Source organism: Periplaneta americana, chromosome 9 (assembly GCF_040183065.1).
Source record: "Periplaneta americana isolate PAMFEO1 chromosome 9, P.americana_PAMFEO1_priV1, whole genome shotgun sequence".
Classification (NCBI taxonomy): domain Eukaryota; kingdom Metazoa; phylum Arthropoda; class Insecta; order Blattodea; family Blattidae; genus Periplaneta; species Periplaneta americana.
Window position 1 is genome coordinate 154,193,217 of NC_091125.1, and position 20,600 is coordinate 154,213,816.

Sequence of the window (20,600 nt, forward strand, 5' to 3'; positions counted from 1 at the left end):
AAAATTTTACAAGATTACAATTAAAATTTTTACAATTTCAATTTTTTACAATTTTTGGCGAGATGTAGTGAGATGAGGTGAGGCCGAGGATTCGCCAACAGATTACCTGGCATTTGCCTTATGGTTGGGGAAAACCTCGGAAATAATCCAACCAGGTAATCAGACCAAACGGGAGTCTTGACTTCGGGTAAACGTACGCGAGCTCATGCTTATTTCTGGATTGTCTGTTTATTTACGAGGAAGAAGAAGAAGAAGAAGAAGAAGAAGAAGAAGAAGCCTTGACTCCATCACTGCTCATCAAGCTACGTACAGAATAATTAGCAACACGTGCACGCAGGAAATTCTAGTAATGAGTAAGTTACAAAGTGAATTTGCTCCAGGAAGACTGAGAAGGTATCGATGGGAAAGCGATGTCAAGAAAGTGGATTCTTCTAGGAAGCCGACTGCTAAACGGAGCTGCAGCTAATTTCGCAAAATAGGAGAAATCGAATAATAAGCAAAACATGGAATTGTTGGAAAGTGGTGCGAATATTAGGGTCAAATGTGTATCGAGCAAGATCAGATCGCTGTGATCATGAGGGCCTGTCACGGGGCGGTGGGCACGCCCCGATGTCATGTGGAGCGTAATAATAGTCTATATATAAGCCCGGAGGACAGCTTCTGGCCGTAGTGACATTGACACATGTGAGACGGGAGTCTGGGGTTCAGCTACGGAGGATATTCGCCAAGTACGCCAAGAGTGTCGACTCTACATGCTGTGTGTCGTGTGTCAAGGTGATGTGAAGAACTGCAACAACATTACTATCATTGTTATTATTATTATTATTATTATTATTATTATTATTATTATTATTATTATTTCTGCTGTCCAAAAATCTGAAAGTTAGAATTTATAAAACAGTTATATTACCGGTTGTTCTGTATGGTTGTGAAACTTGGACACTCACTCTGAGAGAGGAACATAGGTTAAGGGTGTTTGAGAATAAGGTGCTAAGGAAAATATTTGGGGCTAAGCGGGATGAAGTTACAGGAGAATGGAGAAAGTTACACAACGCAGAACTGCACGCATTGTATTCTTCACCTGACATAATTAGGAACATTAAATCCAGACGTTTGAGATGGGCAGGGCATGTAGAACGTATGGGCGAATCCAGAAATGCATATAGAGTGTTAGTTGGGAGACCGGAGGGAAAAAGACCTTTAGGGAGGTCGAGACGTAGATGGGAGGATAATATTAAAATGGATTTGAGGGAAGTGGGATATGATGATAGAGACTGGATTAATCTTGCACAGGATAGGGACCGATGGCGGGCTTACGTGAGGGCGGCAATGAACCTTCGGGTTCCTTATAAGCCATTTGTAAGTAAGTAAGTATTATTATTATTATTATTATTATTATTATTATTATTATTATTATTATTATTATTATTACTTTAACAAGTGTCAAACTATTACGATATGTTTGAGAGGGGAATAGCGGTTAAGGGTGTTTGAGAATAAGGTGCTTAGGAAAATATTCGGGGCTAAGATGGATGAAGTTAGAGAAGAATGGAGAAAGCTACACAAAGCACAACTGCACGCATTGTATTCTTCACCTAACATAATTAGGAACATAAATCCAAACGTTTGAGATGGTCAGGGCATGTAGCATGTATGGGTGAATTCAGAAATGTACATAGAGTGTTAGGGGTCGCCGGGTAGCTCAGTTGATAGAGCAGCTGGCTACGGAGTGGAAGGCCCGGGGTTCGATCCCAGGTGGTGACAGAATTTTTTCTCGTTGCCAAACTTCCAGAACGGCCCCGAGGTTCACTCAGCCTCTTATAAAATTGAGTACCGGGCCTTTCCCGGGGGTAAAATGCGGTCAGAGCGTGGTGCCGACCACACCACCTCATTCTAGTGCCGAGGGGGCTCTACCTCCATGCCCCCCAAGTGCCTTCATGGCATATTACGGTGATGCCTTTTACCTTTACATAGAGTGTTAGTTTGAAGACTTGAGGGGAAAAGATCTTTGGGGAGGCCGAGATGTAGATGCTCATGATAGGGACCGATGGTGGGCTTATGTGAGAGCGGCAACGAACCTCAGGGCTCTCTAAAATCCATTTGTAAGTAATTAAGTAACAAATAGTTAAGCCAGCCTCAGATTAGAAGAGAGGGGATTCGATCTCGGAAGGAATCGGAAACTTTTCCTGTAATCATAACTTTCAAAATGGTTTTAGGACCAATTTAGGTTCTTTAAAATCTTACAGAACTCGGAATTAAATTTTTTATAGATTATTTACCTACGCTGTAACAATTGCGAGTTTATCTAACATCCATGGACTTGGTGATAGATAGGTGATAGGCTACTTTTGCAAGACTTTTTTTTTCTAATGGCGGGTACTTGACTATTCGTCATTCACACGTCATGTGAAGTCAGTTGTGTAGACCAATTTCCCAACAGACTGCGCCATAAGTGGCTGGTCTACGCTACATCAGCGATAAGATTAGGTGATGATGGAGATTTGTTAGAATGCAATAGGGGAAACGGAGCCCCGGAGAAAACCCCTGTGTTACGTGGACCACGGGCTTGTCCAACACAAGTTATAAATCGGGGGTACACCGGGGATCGAACCCGGGTCCACAGGATTATAAGTCCTGCGCTCTAGCCACTAGATAGCCGTAGCGGCATTTTTGCAAGATGAAATAGAGGATTCAACAAATTATTGAATATTTTAGCACATGATGGTATTCCAAATCAATTAATAACATCTATTTACAATATACTTACTTACTTACTTACAAATGGCTTTTAAGGAACCCGAAGGTTCATTGCCGCCCTCACATAAGCCCGCCAGCGGTCCCTATCCTGTGCAAAATTAATCCATTCTCTATCATCATACCCCACCTCCCTCAAATCCATTTTAATATTATCCTCCCATCTACGTCTCGGCCTCCCTAAAGGTCTTTTTCCCTCCGGTCTCCCAACTAACACTCTATTTGCATTTCTGGATTCGCCCATACGTGCTACATGCCCTGCCCATCTCAAACGTCTGGATTTAATGTTCCTAATTATGTCAGGTGAAGAACACAATGCGTGCAGTTCTGTGTTGTGTAACTTCCTCCATTCTCCTGTAACTTCATCCCGCTTAGCCCCAAATATTTTCCTTAGCACCTTATTCTCAAACACCCTGAACCTATGTTCCTCTCTCAAAGTGAGAGTCCAAGTTTCACAACCATACAGAAGAACCGGTAATATAACTGTTTTATAAATTCTAACTTTCAGATTTTTCGACAGCAGACTGGATGATAAGAGCTTCTCAACCGAATAATAACACGCATTTCCCATATTTATTCTGCGTTTAATTTCCTCCCTAGTGTCATTTATATTTGTTACTGTTGCTTCAAGATATTTGAATTTTTCCACCTCTTCGAAGGATAAATCTCCAATTTTTATATTTCCATTTCGTACAATATTCTGGTCACGAGACATAATCATATACTTTGTCTTTTCGGGATTTACTTCCAAACCGATCGCTCTACTTGCTTCAAGTAAAATTTCCGTGTTTTCCCTAATCGTTTGTGTATTTTCTCCTAACATATTCACGTCATCCGCATAGACAAGAAGCTGATGTAACCCGTTCAATTCCAAACCCTGCCTGTTAACCTGAACTTTCCTAATGGCATATTCTAGAGCGAAGTTAAAAAGTAAAGGTGATAGTGCATCTCCTTGCTTTAGCCCGCAGTGAATTGGAAAAGCATCAGATAGAAACTGACCTATACGGACTCTGCTGTATGTTTCACTGAGACACATTTTAATTAATCGAACTAGTTTCTTGGGAATACCAAATTCAATAAGAATATCATATAATACTTCCCTCTTAACCGAGTCATAAGCCTTTTTGAAATCTATGAATAACTGATGTACTGTACCCTTATACTCCCATTTTTTCTCCATTATCTGTCGAATACAAAAAATCTGATCAATAGTCGGTCTATTACGCCGAAAATCGCACTGATGATCCCCAATAATTTCATCTACGTACATTTATAATAATAATCATATACAGGTTAGAATTGAAAACAAATATTCAGAATGGAAACGAATAAATCAAGGAGTGAGGCAGGATTGTAGTTTATCTCCTCTATTATTTATAATATACATGAATCACATTATTAAGGAATGGAGATTGAAACCACATGGAAGTATACCGATAAGTCGTTTGTCCAAAATAGATACTTTATTATTTGCTGATGATATTGTGTTCATGGCAACTTCAGAAGATAATTTACAACGTCTGGTTTACAGCTTTAATCAAATGGCAGAAAGTTTCAATATGGAAATTTCATCTGACAAATCTAAAGTGATAGCTTTTTTTAGGAAAGGAATCAGTCCGTAGCATAATTTGCATCAATAATAAGATCATCGAACAAGTTAATAATTTTAGTTATCTCGGTTACCAAATTTCATGTGAAGAAGAAAAGGATTTGAATGAGAAAATTATTAAATTCAACAGAGCAATGGGGATAATTAATCAGATATTCAAACCAACCTTAGTACAAAAACACACGCGCACCAGAATTTATAAAACTTTGGCCAGACCTATACTCTGTTTTGGTAGTGAAGCTTGGACGATTCGTAATAATGATTAACAAAGATTAACGGCGGCAGAAATGAGATTCATGCGTCGTACAGCGGGATACACGAGAATGGATCACATTAGAAATTTTGACATTATGAAAGAACTGCAGATTGAACCGATTACGAAATACCTATAGAAATACAGACAAAACTGGAGATCACATGTCATCAGAATGCCTCGTTCTAGAATTCCACGTCAAATTTTAAATTACCATCCTGTGGGCAAGAGATCCTTGGGCAGACCGTTCAAGCGTTGGCAAGAGACCGTAACGGGCCACTAGGCCCAATACATGCAAGGATGATAAAAAAAATAGAGGATTCGCCGTAGATTGTCTTACAGTTTAAACATGGAGACGGAGATCCTGTCTAGGTGATGTCAAAGAATTAGAAAGAAAATGACATTCAAACCATCCCCATGCTCATGGGCTTGAGTGAGTCATATGGACTCGGAACATATCTGTTAGTGCAGCTTCTGTCAGAGGTGCACAATGCTTTGTTTGAGAGTACAGGTAAGTTCTACAGAGTTTTCGCATATATTGCTATACTTTCTTTTAGTGAAACAACTGATGGCATAGAACTTAGCAGTACAAAATTGAAATGTAACTTAACACCTCCAATAAAATAAAGAAATAAAGCAATTACTAGCGAGCGAAAGTTCATGCTGTGAACCGTAAAATTCAATGGATATCGACTATAGAAGTCCTTCACACATCCAAACAAGTCATATATTCTCAAGTACTGTCGGGTTCAAAAATAGTTGAATCTGACTGAAATAAATACTTACTCGTAGAAGATGCAAATTTAAAGGCATGGTAATAAAGTTATTTGTTGTGTTCAATGAATTCATTTAACGTGTACAAGGACTTTATTTACAATTTACATAGTCTTACATCAATAACTTGATGAGGAACGTGATCAGTACGTGCTCTGTATTATCGATAAAACAGCGACACAGTCGCAAATGAGGCACAAGAAGGACCACTCAAATTACACTAGAGAAAAAAGAAAAAACCTTGTCGATTTCCACCGAACTTTATGGTTTACAGCCTGAAATTCAACTTCACAGTTTCGCTATTATAGGTCATGGAGGCCCACAGGATAGCGGCAGGTTAAGGCTGTCGTCTTCACAAAAATCGATATTAATAGCAGAAGCAATATCAGTCCTACGTGCTTGCCGCCTTTATCCCCAAGGACAACTCCCTGGTACTCATTTATATTAGAGACTGAGCCGAACTCAGGATCAATAATGTAGCCGGAAATAATAGGTCATATAGGAAAATTCATGTTTCTATCTGGAATTGAACCCGTGACCTTCGACTTTGTAACTTAGCACCTTAATAGCTAAGATTTAAAATACATGAAAATGTTATCTTAAAAAATTTTGTATAAAAATGGCAGAATAACCGCTTATTAAAATAAATAATATATGCAAGTTCAATCTAAGGGCTTTTATTAAATTTTTATGAATAGTGAGGCAGTAGTGTTGATAGCAAGTTTTTAAGTATAGTACCTATATATGAAATTGAATATATCGGGTGAGCAAATTATCTCCCGACCGGCCAAAAACTACCAACTTTGGTTACCGGTGGAGTCGTTCCCATACACTGGTTACAGAGACAGTGTACTAGGATAGGTGATTTGATATACAAGGCTCCTACAAAAGTCCTTTCAGGTTTCGAACACATGTAACTTACGTTCTATGAATCCGAAGTGCATGAAAATAGCACCAATGGAAAGATAAACTTAAAACGGTTAGTTGTGGCAACATTGTTTTCCTAGTTTGCCTCATAATAGCGCACATAAACAAATTTGTTCATTGTTGAGATGAAATGGCTGCTATAGAGGACAGAAAAGCTTGATTTCATGTGAACCAGTCGGTTATTAATGTACAACGGCATTACAGAACAAAGTTTGGTGCAGATCCACCCAGTGGGCCTACAATCCGTAATTGGTACACTGATTTTAAGGCAAGATTCTTCGCAAGCGGTTGCAATTTCATCCGTACCGACTGCAGTTGCTGCAAGCCCTAAAACTAGAGGACAAAGTGATACGAAGAAATTCCTGCATATTATGCAGAATTTAATTGAAAACGATGATGAATTTATTCGTTCCGTGGCGTTTTCTGACGAAACCGCTTTTCATCTTTCTGAAAAATTCAAGATACATAACTTCAAAATTTGGGGGTCGGAAAACCCGTGTACTTAACTTGGAACTTTACTATAGGCTTGATGTGTGCCGTGTTGAACATCTTTAAGGGAACATTGAGTTTCTCTTTCCATTGGTACTATTTTTATGCACCTTAGATTCATAGAATGTAAATTGCATGTGTTCGAAATCGGAAAGATCTTTTGTAAGAGCCCTGTATTACTGTAAATTATTACTATCGTTGTTGTTATTATTAAGTCCTGCGCCGTAGCGTAGTTGTCTAAGAGACCATCTCTGGACTCACGTTACGGAATGAGCGCTAGTTCGAGTCTCATAAGGAAGGAATTTTCTCATAAAATGTTGGCTAGTATATGGGATCGGTGTCTACCCAGTATCGTTATGAATTTGGGAACTACGGTAGGTAGCGAAATCCGGTTTCGAAAATGAGCTATAACTGCTGTGAATATCGTCGTGCTAACCACATGTTACTCCCGTACTCCCGTACTGGTAGAATGATCGTTCAGCTCTGCTAAGATATGTGGACGTAAGGCAGCTGGTCGACCTTGACCTTTCATAGGCTGTCGTGTCACGATTATTATTATTATTATTATTATTATTATTATTATTATTATTATTATTATTATTACTTACAAATGACTTTGAAGGAACCCGGAGGTTCATTGCAGCCCTCACATAAGCCGCCATCGTTCCCTATCCAGTCTCTACCATCATATCCCACCTCCCTCAAATCCATTTTAATATTATCCTCCCATCTACGTCTCGGGCTCCTCAAAGATCTTTTCCCCTTAGGTCTTCCAACTAACACTCTACATGCATTTCTGGATTCATCCATACGTGCTACACGCCCTGTCCATCTCTAACGTTTGAATTTAATGTTCCTAATTATGTCAGGTGAAGAATACAATGCGTGCAATTCTGCGTTGTGTAATTTTCTCCATTCTTCTCTAACTTCATCCCTCGTAGCCTCAAATATTTTTCTAAACACCTTACTCTCGAACACCCTTAAACTCTGTTTCTCTCTCAAAGTGAGAGTCCAAGTTTCACAACCATACAGAATAACCGGTAATATAACTGTTTTATAAATTCTAACTTTCAGCATTTTCGAGAGCAGAATGAATGATAAAAGCTTCTGAACCGAATGATAACAGGCATTTGCCATATTTTTTCTGCGTTTAATTTCCTCCCGAGTGTCATTTATATTTGTTACTGTTGCTCCAAGGTATTTGAATTTGCAAGTAAAATTTCCGTGTTTTCCCTAATCGTTTGTGGATTTTCTTCTAACATATTCACGTCATCCGCATAAGCAAGGAGCTGCTGTAGTCCGTTCAATTCCAAACCTTCTATGTTTTCCTGGACTTTCCTAATGGCATAATCTAGATTCTAAAGTAAAGTTAAAAAGTAAAGGTGAGAGTGCATCTCCTTTGTTTTAGCCCGCAGTGAATAGGAAAAGTATCTGACAGAAACTGACCTATACGGACTCTGCCGTACGTTTCACTGAGACACATTTTAATTAATCGAACTAGTTTCTTGGGAATACCAAATTTAATAAGAATATTACATAAAACTTCTCTCTTAACCCAGTCATATGTCTTTTTTTAAATCTATGAATAACTGGTGTACTGTGCCCTTATACTCCCATTTTTCTCCAATATCTGTCGAATACAAAAAGTTTGATTAATAGTCGAACTATTACGCCTAAAACCACACTGGTGATCCCCAATAATTATATCTACATAAGGAGTTAATGTTCTTAAAAGAATATTAGACAAAATTTTGTATGACGTCAATAAAAGTGATATTCCTGGAAAGTTACTACAGTTAGTCTTTTCTCCCTTCTTAAAGATAGGAACAATTATGGACTCCTTCCATTGCTCTGGTACAATTTCCTTTTCCCATTACAGTACCGGTATGTACAAGCTTATAAATTTTACTAGATAATGCGTTTCCACTCTCTTATATTAATTCTGCTGGAATATGATCAATACCTGGAGACTTGTATTTCTTCAGATTTTCTATCGCAATCTCGACTTCGTGAAATGTGGGTTCTGGTAGAAATGGCTCAGCAATTTGTACTTTAATATCGTCCAAATCATTTCTATTTGGGCTATGTACATTTAATACTGGGTGTTCATTTCAAAGTGTGTCATGACGTCACTGTTGTGAGTCAGCGATTTGAAGCGAATTTTAGCTTTTATGTCAGAGAAGTTGCCTATTAATCAAGGCGTTCAATCTGAACTTGAGAGCGTTTATGGTATAACTTGAACGTCGTAGCAACAGATGGCGGTCTGTAAGGTCTGTGTGCTACCATAACCTCTTTCGAACTTTGTTTTGCCCGGGCAAGTCGTACGCAGGGTATTTGTTATTATCGGTTGCGTACGGCAACATTCCACAACACAAATCAAATGCTCCGTGTCCATGTTGACAGTCGAAGTTAATGTCAACAAATACTATACGTAAGTAAACGTCTTAACCATCTCCCTACATCCCGACAGTAAGAAAAAAACTCACCCAGTACGTGTTTCCAAACAGTTCACATTCCTGCCACTACTGGAGTTACCGTACGTATCGGTAAGTACTCTTCAGAATGAACGCCGTACTTGCTAGGCAACTTCTCTGGCACCTAGGTAATACGCCTCTGCGGAAGTGCAGGAAGATTGAATTGTCTAGGCTCATCGGCTAGCAACATGACGGCATACGGCGGGCCATGACACACTTTGAACTGAACACGCAGTAGTTGCCCAAAACAGTTTTTCCATCTATGGAATGAGAGTCTGCAGCAGGTCAATATTCTCATCCTTGATCATGATATCCTTTCTACGACAATCAACTCATAACGTCTGAGGTGATCAACTGATCATAGTGCTGACCACACGATACCTTCATTATGGATGGATGATCGTTCACCTCTGCTGAGGCATGTGGACGTGAGGCCAACAGCCGGCTGGTAGGCCTGGCCCTTCCTTGGCTGTCATGCCACGATTATCATTATTATTATTATTATTATTATTATTATTATTATTATTATTATTACTGCATTTTACTGTAGTGTGACAGTATTGCACATGTTGTGGAGATGACCTTAAAGTTCTGTAGATAAATAAAAAAGTCCAACGCTGCGGAGTAACGGTTAGCATGCCTGACCGTGTAACGAGCGGGCTCGAATTCAAATTCTGATTGGGACAAATTACCTGGTTGGTGAGATATTTTCCGGGGTTTTCCCTCAACCCATTAGTTACGAACAAATGCTTGGGTAGGCCTAACTTTCACCGCTGGACGCTCTCATTTTCATCTCATTCAGACGCTAGATAACCATAGCAGTTAATAAAGTGTCGTAAAACAACGAATTAAAAATAAACATATTATTCTGTAAAAACAGGAAAACCCTGCGGTCTATAATCATATTTCTTACAATGGGCGTTTTAAAAATTGTGACAAGTTCATTTGCACTGCAATACTCCTGTGCACGCTCCATCACTGATCAACTCACTATGCTCAATGTTTCTGAAGCTATTGCAGTAGGCCTACATGCAGCGACAATAGTCTTTTCACTGTAGTTTGAATCTGCTGGTACACCACATTTTTTACAGTCCCCAGAGAAAGAAATCTAACAGCGTTATATTGTGGTTATATCATGCGATCGCGCTGGAAACCTGTGAACAGAACTACCTCTTCCCACCCATCAATTTGGAATAGCAGGTTTAGTGCATTCTGGCCACTAGAGCATTATAAGGACATTACGTCAGAGATTGTTTTTATGTTTACTTTCCCCAGTGACAAACAGCCAGTAAACTACTGGGTGTTCAGTTCAAAGTGTGTCATGGCTCGCTATATGCCGTCATGTGGCTAGCCGATGAGCCTAGAGAATTCAATCTTCCTACATTTCCGCAAAGGTGATTATCTAGGAGGCAGAGAAGTTGCCTAGCAAGTACGGCGTTCATTCTGAAGAGTACATACCGATGCGTACGATAACGCCGGTAGTGGCAGGAATGTGAACTGTTTGGAAATACGTACTGTCGGGATATGGGGAGAGGGTTAAGACGATTACTTACGTATTTGTTGACATTAACTTCGACGGTCAACATGGACACGGAGTATTTGATTTGTGTTGTGGAATGTTACCGTACGCAACCGTTTATAACAAATACCCTGCGTACGACTTACCGGCGCAAAACACAGTTGGAAAGAGGTTATGGTAGCACACAGACCGTACAGACCGCCATTTGTTGCTACGACGTTCAAGTTATACCGTACACGTTCTCAAGTTCAGATTGAAGAACGCCTTGAATAATAGGCAACTTCTCTGACATATAAGCTGAAACTCGCTTCAAATCGGTGACTGAACAACAGTGACGTCATGACACACTTTGAAATGAACACCCAGTAGTCAGTAGTTTTTAGGCATAGCTAACCCAACAATTGCAATGAAAAACATACTGGGTTCCCATGAATCTCATATTCATATCTCGAACATTATTTACGTAAGAAATATTTCGTTAGGTGCATAAGATGCCACATTCGATATAATTTAACCACTATTTGTTGCATTGTGTACAGGAACAACAGTTAAAACGTTATCAGAGGTGAAAAAGTTAAGCGAACTACCCAGTAGGCCTATATTTCAAAATAATTAGATATTGAGGACATGGATTATCCAAAATTACTCCTTAAGGGGGGGAAATATGAAGTGTCAAGTTTGATAAAAGACTAATTTGTGTTAATATTGCTACAATAATCGAAATAAATAAAAATTGTCGTAGGTATATTTAATATTTAATAAATTTTACCTGCTTAATTCCTGGATAAATCAACTCATTTAAGGTTCATCTAGTTATCATCTCGTCTTGAATCCATTTTGTGCGTGCTTGTCACGATTAGAAAGAATGTCAGACATTCCTTCATCATTGCATCTAGTGTCGAGAAATCAAAATTGTGTATGAGAATCAGGGACGTCGCTAGGGGGGTGCAAAAGGATGCGCAAGCACCCCATAAAAAATCGGAGCACCCCTCTCCGCACCCCAAAGGGCAATTTGTTAAAAAAATACTAGGCATAAGTTATTTTGAAGAACAAAAACAAACAAACAATTTCTTGGATGTGAAAAAACTACGTCCCTTAGTGTATCGTTATGGATGTGATGAACAATAACAATAATAATAATAGTAATAATAATAATAATGCATAATAATATTAATAAACAGTATGAGCGCAAGTGCACGAGAGAACACTTTGGATCTTTTATGTACCACATTTTTACAACTCGCACCCCATTTTTAAATCTCAGACCCCATCCGCACCCTTTGCTCTGATCCTGGCGACGTCACTGATGAGAATTAATAAATAGGCCTATTTATATATAAATTAACTTATTATGAATGTATTCAGTGAAACTACACGCCGAATGAAATCTAGGCCTAAATTTAATCAACTGAACTAACTGTTCCACTCTCCAACTGTTTAATAAATTTCTCGTGCTCTTTTCCATAGTTTTAACGAGATTTTTTTGTGAATTAAACGCAGTTCTGCTTTATAAGCTTCTTCTCAAATATATTCTGGTAAATTGATTTCCATTTTAGCAACAATGTCAATAAATTCAACAAACCTAACAATGACGTCACGAGTATACTGCAAGTATTTGTTTCAGAGTAACTAATTATAGATACTTGATATTATCACAGTCCAGTATATATAGTTACGAAGCTTGAGTTGTGAGGTTGCTAGGAACAATAGACTGTGCAGGTGCTATTTCTCATTGTCTGTAATGAGGCAATAGTAGCGATCCTAGTGGTTAGCAACTATCTATGGATATATATTTATTACATATTGAGCTTCGTGACTGTATATACTAGACTGTGATATTATCTTATTTACCTATTTCATTCTTATTATTCTATTACAATGCTGTTGCACAAAAAAAAATTGGTAAGTTATGAAATTGGGTCATAATCTTATTCAGATATTGCGTTCGTAAAATGTTTTTTTTTCTAAACATCAGCTCATGCGATACAGTATAACATTGTAAACTAATTTCATAATAATTATACTACTAAACAATGGGGCTTGCTATATGTACACACAGTAACTTACACTACCTTTGCTACACCAAGTTATGTTAGAACCTCGGTCAATGCAAGGCCGAGCTAGCACCTAGCACCTTTCCAAATGAGACACCAGAGATTTTGTTTTTATTTGGAGCAATCAATTTTGTCTCCAGTAGTTTCGTTGCATCCGGTGTGTTCCTAGCCTTAGCGAACTACCCTTCTTAATAAATCTTTAAATCTGGGAATGATCATCCATAATTACCAAAATTCTTATTTAGCATTGTTTTAGATTTCGCCCATAAAGCATATTATGTTAAATGCAGAAAAAATGGTTCTGGTAAGAAAGATTTTAGTCTAATGTAGAATTAATAAAGACTGCTTTTTCTGTATTAGATAATCTGAGAACGTCTAATTTCGGAAATATATTGAGGAAGTTTTTTTCCCTGCAGAATTACATTTCTTCTACAGACTTAACTTTAACAATGAAAAAGTAAATTTTTTTCTCACAATTGAAACGTTGATTAAAAAGAATCAACCCTGTCAGAAAGGATAATGTCAGTATTAAATTGTATAGCCGTTTAAAAGTGCGATATAAAAATAAATTCGGTCATTATAATTAAGATTTAGGACTTAATAATTTAAATAAAGATAGTAGACTTCTAAATTAAAAATGAGGAACAACCTTCTAAAATTTACGGAAAAAACACTCTAGTTTTATTTTCTTTCTGTAGTAGGAATATGATCTAAACTCTCACGCTAACCATGCGTTTCTGAGAGATACATTTTATATTCGCACCTCAAAAGAAATTATTTATTTACTTTCTTTTTTTGCTATCTTTGATTAACCATGCATAATATTAGCTTTAAATACAAACTTTCCTACAATCATAATGTGATTTAAATAATTTCATACTCCTCAAGTATTTTCATCATTGAGTTCATGCACAGCTGGCTGGACGCCACATAATCAGGAGGTCATTACCTCCAACCAAGCATGATGCAATTATTTGTGCTATGCTCGTATTATTTAAGACTGTGTTAAATGACATGTGAAGACATGCTGCAACACAGCAGCTGTGTCCACAATTGACAGAAAATACAATGACCTACCTTTAGCTATCAATTAAACAATGTGATTTCCTTAGTGATTTCCATATAATTGATTTCATTGTATTGTATTGTTGCCAAGTTAAACAGAACATAACCTAATTTAAAAAGAAGCAGTAATGAAGTACGTATAACATTGAAAACATGTCAGACCTTCTAGCATAGAACAATCTTTCATTAAGAATTCAATGCAGAATGTAAAAATATCAGAACAGAAAATACACATATCATTTTAATAAGCTACGTATCATAAAAAGTTTCGTAATGACGGCAATAATAGTGGCCTCACATATGTCACAGACATACAGTATTTTAATTGGCCAGTTACATAGTTTCAATTTAAAACACAGCTCAAATGAAAGAAAAAGAACGTATTATAATATTACGGATACTAAAATACTTCACAAGTGCATTCTTTTACTCGCTAGTTTATGCTGCATCAGCAAAGCAAAAATATTTAGGTATGTAAGTTACCTGGTAATTCGATCCTCTTAATACATGTAACCTATGTCTCATGTATAATCGAATTCTACAACTTTATACATCATGTGCAATTTCTCTGATACAGTAATTTATTTTGCTTCATATAATAACCTGTGTAATAACTACACGTATTATTCATATTGTTCAAACAAAATGAGTGAATTGAATTCCATTATTAAATAAATGAAAGTCTACAGTAAAAAATAAAACATTACCTGCACAATATTAATGTATCGAATTGAGTATGAAAAAAAAAAAACCTTCAAATGTGAACTTCAGAGCCATCTATATAACTGAAGATGGCTCTAGTGAATGCTCGTGGGATATTGAGATATCTTACGGAAAAGCAATGTTAAATTAGAACACTGTAAAATTCCTTTCCAGAACGAAAAGTTACATTCGTTCAGAACAAATTTCTGCACAAGGACAAAACTAAAATTCTTTTAATCATTTATTATCATAATACACTGCTCTCTTAAATAATTGAGCGTATTGGGAATTAAAACAATGGCTTTCCCAAAACAAGCTATGAAATGTTTCATTTCAAACAATTTTTACCTCGAAGAGGAAGCAAAATTGTATTTAACCTTTTTTTTTTTAAATATCTCAAAGAATAACCCCCTGAAATTAATGACATTACTTTCGGTTTACTCTGTATATGCAGGTGTATATATGTATATACACATGTATATGTATATGGTGTGTGTGTGTGTGTGCATGGTCGTTGATTTAGGCCTATTTATTTTATTTAATGGTGTCTTTAATCCTTAACTACAGACCTTACTCAACACAAGGAGATAAGAAAATTGTTATGAATTCGGGGCATGAAAGAACGTGGTCTGTAAGATATTTCAACTGAGAAAAACCACTTAAATTCCTAGCCAGGTAAACCTCTAAAACTGTACTGTAAAGTGGACTACATGAATACCAAACCAGCAAACTACTTACTAGTTACTTTGATACATATATAAAAAATTCTGTTCGTCCCACAAAAATAAACTCTCAAATAAATTTTTATGGTACTATAAATGACAAAAGCTATGAATTATTCACAACTAATAAATTCAATATACATTAATGATATTTTTTTTATTTTATTTCAGAATGATGCTACATGACAAATGGCCAATTCTAACTATGTTGGCAACTGCATATTTATCAGGGGCATCTGCCAGCGAAGAAGCATCAACAGAACTGCCCCATGTAAACCCACTGCAGACTTTTGGTGTAGGTCTGAAAGACATGGTCCTGAGAACTTTCAGTCTGTGCGGCTCAGAGCTGCTAGGACTGAGGAGAGATGCGAGTGAAGGCAGCCAAGTTCGCAAAACACTCTGCACGTACTTACTCAAACCACACACAGAGACAGGAAGGGGCCACTACGGGGCTCCTGCATACAACACGTATGTGTAAGTCTTTTATCCCTCTGCATGTGCAATATGTCCTCGTCACAATGGAAGATAAGGTTGTCTTTCACTGTCGCTCGTTTGGAAGCTTTTCCAGCTGCAAATCAAACGAACTTGGGTTCAATTCCCATCAAGGAAGAGCTTTACGCCATGCTGACAATATGACTAGAAGTCCCACTACTTCTGAATGTCTAATGTTGGTTCATACTCTTCATAAGAATGAGGACATAACAGGCAAAAGCCATTAGTCTTTATTATTATTATTATTATTATTATTATTATTATTAGTCGACCTGGTTGGCGAGTTGGTATAGCGCTGGCCTTCTATGCCCAAGGTTGCAGGTTCGATCCCGGGCTAGGTTGATGGCATTTAAGTGTGCTTAAATGCGACAGGTTCATATCAGTAGATTTACTGGTATGTAAAAGAACTCCTGCGAGACAAAATTCCGGCACATCCGGCGACGCTGATATAACCTCCGCAGTTGCAAGAGTCGTTAAATAAAATATAACATTTATTATTATTATTATTATTATTATTATTATTATTATTATTATTATTATTATTATTATTATTATTAGAATAAGGACATAACAGGCAAAAGCCATTAGTTTTTATCATTATTATTATTATTATTATTATTATTATTATTATTATTATTATTATTATTATTACTATTATTATTATTACTAAAATGTTGATAATTATGACGAATATATATATGAATACTGGTATCTATTTAGTATAGTCCACATTTGTTGAAAAGATGAAATTAAATAAACAACAAACAATATTTGTGTACAACATATTTTTAAAATATCCAAAATACTCTGTAGCATTAGGAAGGGTAAAAATGAGACAACATTAATTTTTTAGAATATCAAGAAGGTAATTAAAATTATGATAAATTACTAAATTGATGCTAAAATTCGAACTAAATGTGGTTTTTAGTAGTTTTACTCCAATAAATTATTAAATGTGCCTTTATTGAAGAAAGCGAAACTTCGTCTTCATTTCGCTCTTCAAATAGTCTTAAAAGGACACTGTAGGGTAAATTAAAGAGAATGTTTTGTTTCCATAACGAAAACAACTTACGAGAATTAAAAAAATTAGACTGAGCAACAATTTTTACAAATATTATGTAGAACACAATTTTAATTTTCACTGAAATGTAATTTGTTTTGCAAAAAAAAAAAAAAAAAAAAAAAAAAAACCTGGCTATGAATATTAAGCATTAATTTGAAAATATTATATTGAGTTTAAGCATGAAAAACACTTAAGATTTTTTTCTTTATAAACATGGTAACAGTGATCGCGCCAGAGATACACTATTTGATGGAACTGATACCTATATTTGGAGAGAAGATACGAAGTATTTTTATTACAGTTAGCTATTAACCTTACATATTTACTTATTTACAAATGGCTTTTTAAGGAACCCGAAAAAATTCATTGCTGCCCTCACATAAGCCCGCTATCAGTCCCTATTCTGAGCAAGGTTAATCCAGTCCTAGCATCATATTCCATCTCCCTCAAATCCATTTTAATGTTATCCTCCCATCTACGTCTCGGCCTCCCCAAAAGTCTTTTTCCCTCCGGCCTCCCAACTAACACTTTATTAATGCATTTCTGGATTCACCCATACATGTATTTTCTTTTTTTTAAATTGTTACCATGCGTAGTTCTTTTATTTCCAAAAATGCATATATGCACTTCTAGTATACAGCTGTCCGGTGTTATTATAATAAGGTATTTGATATTAGCATGAAGGAATTAAATAAGATTCACTAAAATATAGTAACATGTTTTTGAATTGAAATAATAATCCAACTTAACCAGGAATTTGAGTGAAAAATAAATATCAATGGATGCTGACTGAACATGTATAACAATATCGAATGTTCAATATTGGTATTTCTTTTGTATATTTGCCAAAGTCCCCGTTAATCTATAAGAATTTGCTCAGATATAAAAATATACTGGATTTTTAATGAAAGTCAGTGCACTTGATGGACTACCCAAAAGTTTACTTCTAAACACATTTACGTGAAATGAAAGTAATATTTCAATAAAGAAATGTTTTCATTTTGTTAACATTAAGACCTCGTCCACCCTACCCCAATATTTCCTGGCCTAGCTGTCTCATAAGTCAAGCCTTGTTGGTGTCATTTGTGGGGTCCAGACCTATCTTCGGACAGTTGACTGAACAACAACAAGATCTCGTTGTGCATTTAAATATTTTACACTAAAAAATGTTTGTTTTGTATTCGAATTTGGCGTAGCTCTGTCTTATTGACTTCAAAAGCATTTTCATACTATATGTTGTTTCTGTGGTTGAATTTTATTCATTTCGTACCAATTGAAAAATCTAATTACAGTTTTACAATTATGATACGTATCAATCAAATAGGACTCATGTGTGACGTGAATATGTTAGGAGAAAATCCACAAACGATTAGGGAAAACGCGGAAATTCTACTTGAAGCAAGTAAAACAATAGGGTTGGAAGTAAATCCCGAAAAGACAAAGTATATGATTATGTCTCGTGACGAGAATATTGTACGAAATGGAACTATAAAAATTGGAGATTTATCCTTCGAAGAGGTGGAAAAATTCAAATATCTTGGAGCAACAGTAACAAATATAAATAACACTCGGGAGGAAATTAAACGCAGAATAAATATGGGAAATGCCTGTTATTATTCGGTTGAGAAGCTTTTGTCATCTAGTCTGCTGTCAAAAAATCTGAAAGTTAGAATTTATAAAACAGTTATATTACCGGTTGTTCTGTATGGCTGTGAAACTTGGACTCTCACTTTGAGAGAGGAACAGAGATTAAGGGTGTTTGAGAATAAGGTTCTTAAGAAAATATCTCGGGCTAAGAGGGATGAAGTTACAGGAGAATGGAGAAAGTTACAAAACGCAGAGCTGCACGCATTGTATTCTTCACCTGATATAATTAGGAACATTAAATCCAGATGTTTGAGATGGGCAGGGCATGTAGCAAGTATGGGCGAATCCAGAAATGCATATAGAGTGTTAGTTGGGAGGCCGGAGGGAAAAAGACCTTTAGGGAGGCCGAGACGTAGATGGGAGGATAATATTAAAATGGATTTGAGGGAGGTGGGATATGATGATAAAGAGTGGATTAATCTTGCTCAGGATAGGGACCAATGGGGACTTATATGAGGGCGGCAATGAACCTCCGGGTTCCTTAAAAGCCAGTAAGTAAGTAAGGACTCATGTGTTTCAAAATCAGCATTAAACACTCTTCAGATAAATGATGCCATATGTAAGACTGCATTTCCATCAATACTGAAGTTAATCCTCTGTTTCAGATCTGGATTTGATCCCTTGACCCTTCTTGCGGGTCTTGCATTCTTAGCCTTTCTGCTTCAGACTCTCCATGCTCTTCTATATCGACAGACAACAAGTGTCAATTCAGTTGGTCTCTCCCGGAAAATGCCAGAAACTCCTGCAGATTTGGAACATAGCGTCAAAACAGCATTTGACAAATATGTAAGTACAAGCCTTGACCAGCAAACCTTCAGAAACTTTACCTCAATCAAGACAAGACTGATTTATTTTAACGGTTGTAATATATACATGCCAAAAAAATGTTATGAGCCTGATATCACATTCGGCGAAGATTCTCCTGCTAGTACTGAATTGACGTTATCAGGCAGTACATATCACTTGACATTATGTGTAAGAGGAACAACAATTGTTTGTCTGCATCCGAAGTCTGACTATGGAGGGGGAAAGGAACTGGCCACCCTACCCCATTATCTTCTGGCCTAGTTGCTTCATAAGTGGTGCCTTCTTGGTATCATTTGTGAGCAGGGTTGCCAGATTTTAGATATACCAAAGAGGGACATCTTTTATCCATCACATAATACAGCACTTATATTTATCTTTTAAAAAAAGAATAAAAATTATCCCTCTACGTATGTGCAGTTAGTGACTAGTATGAATAGCAATTTTAATAAGTCAAATTGTTGTTGTTGTTGCTTTCTAATGCCAGGCGTTTGACAATAAATTCATTTGACCTCTTGCACTCCAATATTTTTCAAAGATATTATCATGGCCAGCCACTGAAGCACAGATTTTGAGGTGTTCCGAATCCATTTCTTGGTTTGAGTTGCACAATGGGCAGTTAGGGGACTGATATATTCCAATTCTATGCAGGTGTGGCCAAACAATCATGGCCTGTTGCCAATCCACTCCAATAAGTCAAATTGTAGATACAGGTTTCCAAGTACAAAACAATATTTATCTGGCTGTAAGTTACATTACGTTTCTCTGGCATCTTTCCGAAGGGCTTGTGGCAATAATATGTTATGCAAAATTATTAACTTAATGGTTTAATAGTAGTTCCGTCTGATAGTTTTCACCAGCTGTTTATTGTTAACAATAAAGCACAAATTCCAAAAGATGGATCACGTGTGACAAAATATTTAATTTTCAGTGTTTATTAATTGATTACAGTGACATAAAATTTATTGATATCTAAATTGACATTTTAATTTGTGCCTTGGCATACTACTTCTCAAAACCCATCATTTAACATACAGTATACATTTACAGAGTTTACATAGGCCCTACATATTTATCACTGGAGTTTAGCATTTTCAACAAGCTTTTTTCCATTCCCTGTGCCACGCATTTCTGCTGAACGTCTCTTTTTAAATGTTTAGAAATATCATATTCACCACTGAATTCACTGCTACAAACCTTACATTTGCCAAAATATTCATTTTTTCCAATGTTAAAAAACAAAAATTTTTAA

The 20,600-nt window shown here is 36.5% G+C and overlaps 1 protein-coding gene across 2 annotated transcripts in view; it reads left to right on the top strand.

The window, feature by feature from the left end:
- The first annotated feature begins 664 nt into the window (after positions 1 to 664).
- The window catches only part of LOC138706627 (uncharacterized), a 29,006-nt gene continuing 9,070 nt past the window's right edge, over positions 665 to 20,600 (top strand). The window contains exons 1-3 of one of the 2 annotated variants that reach the window (XM_069836156.1): positions 665 to 774; positions 15,514 to 15,816; positions 19,150 to 19,330. In XM_069836156.1, the coding sequence (XP_069692257.1) occupies positions 15,515 to 15,816; positions 19,150 to 19,330 (483 nt within the window). In that variant the 5' untranslated portion in view covers positions 665 to 774; position 15,514. The remainder of the gene's footprint in view (positions 775 to 15,513; positions 15,817 to 19,149; positions 19,331 to 20,600) is intronic. The other variant, XM_069836157.1, reaches the window with a different exon arrangement.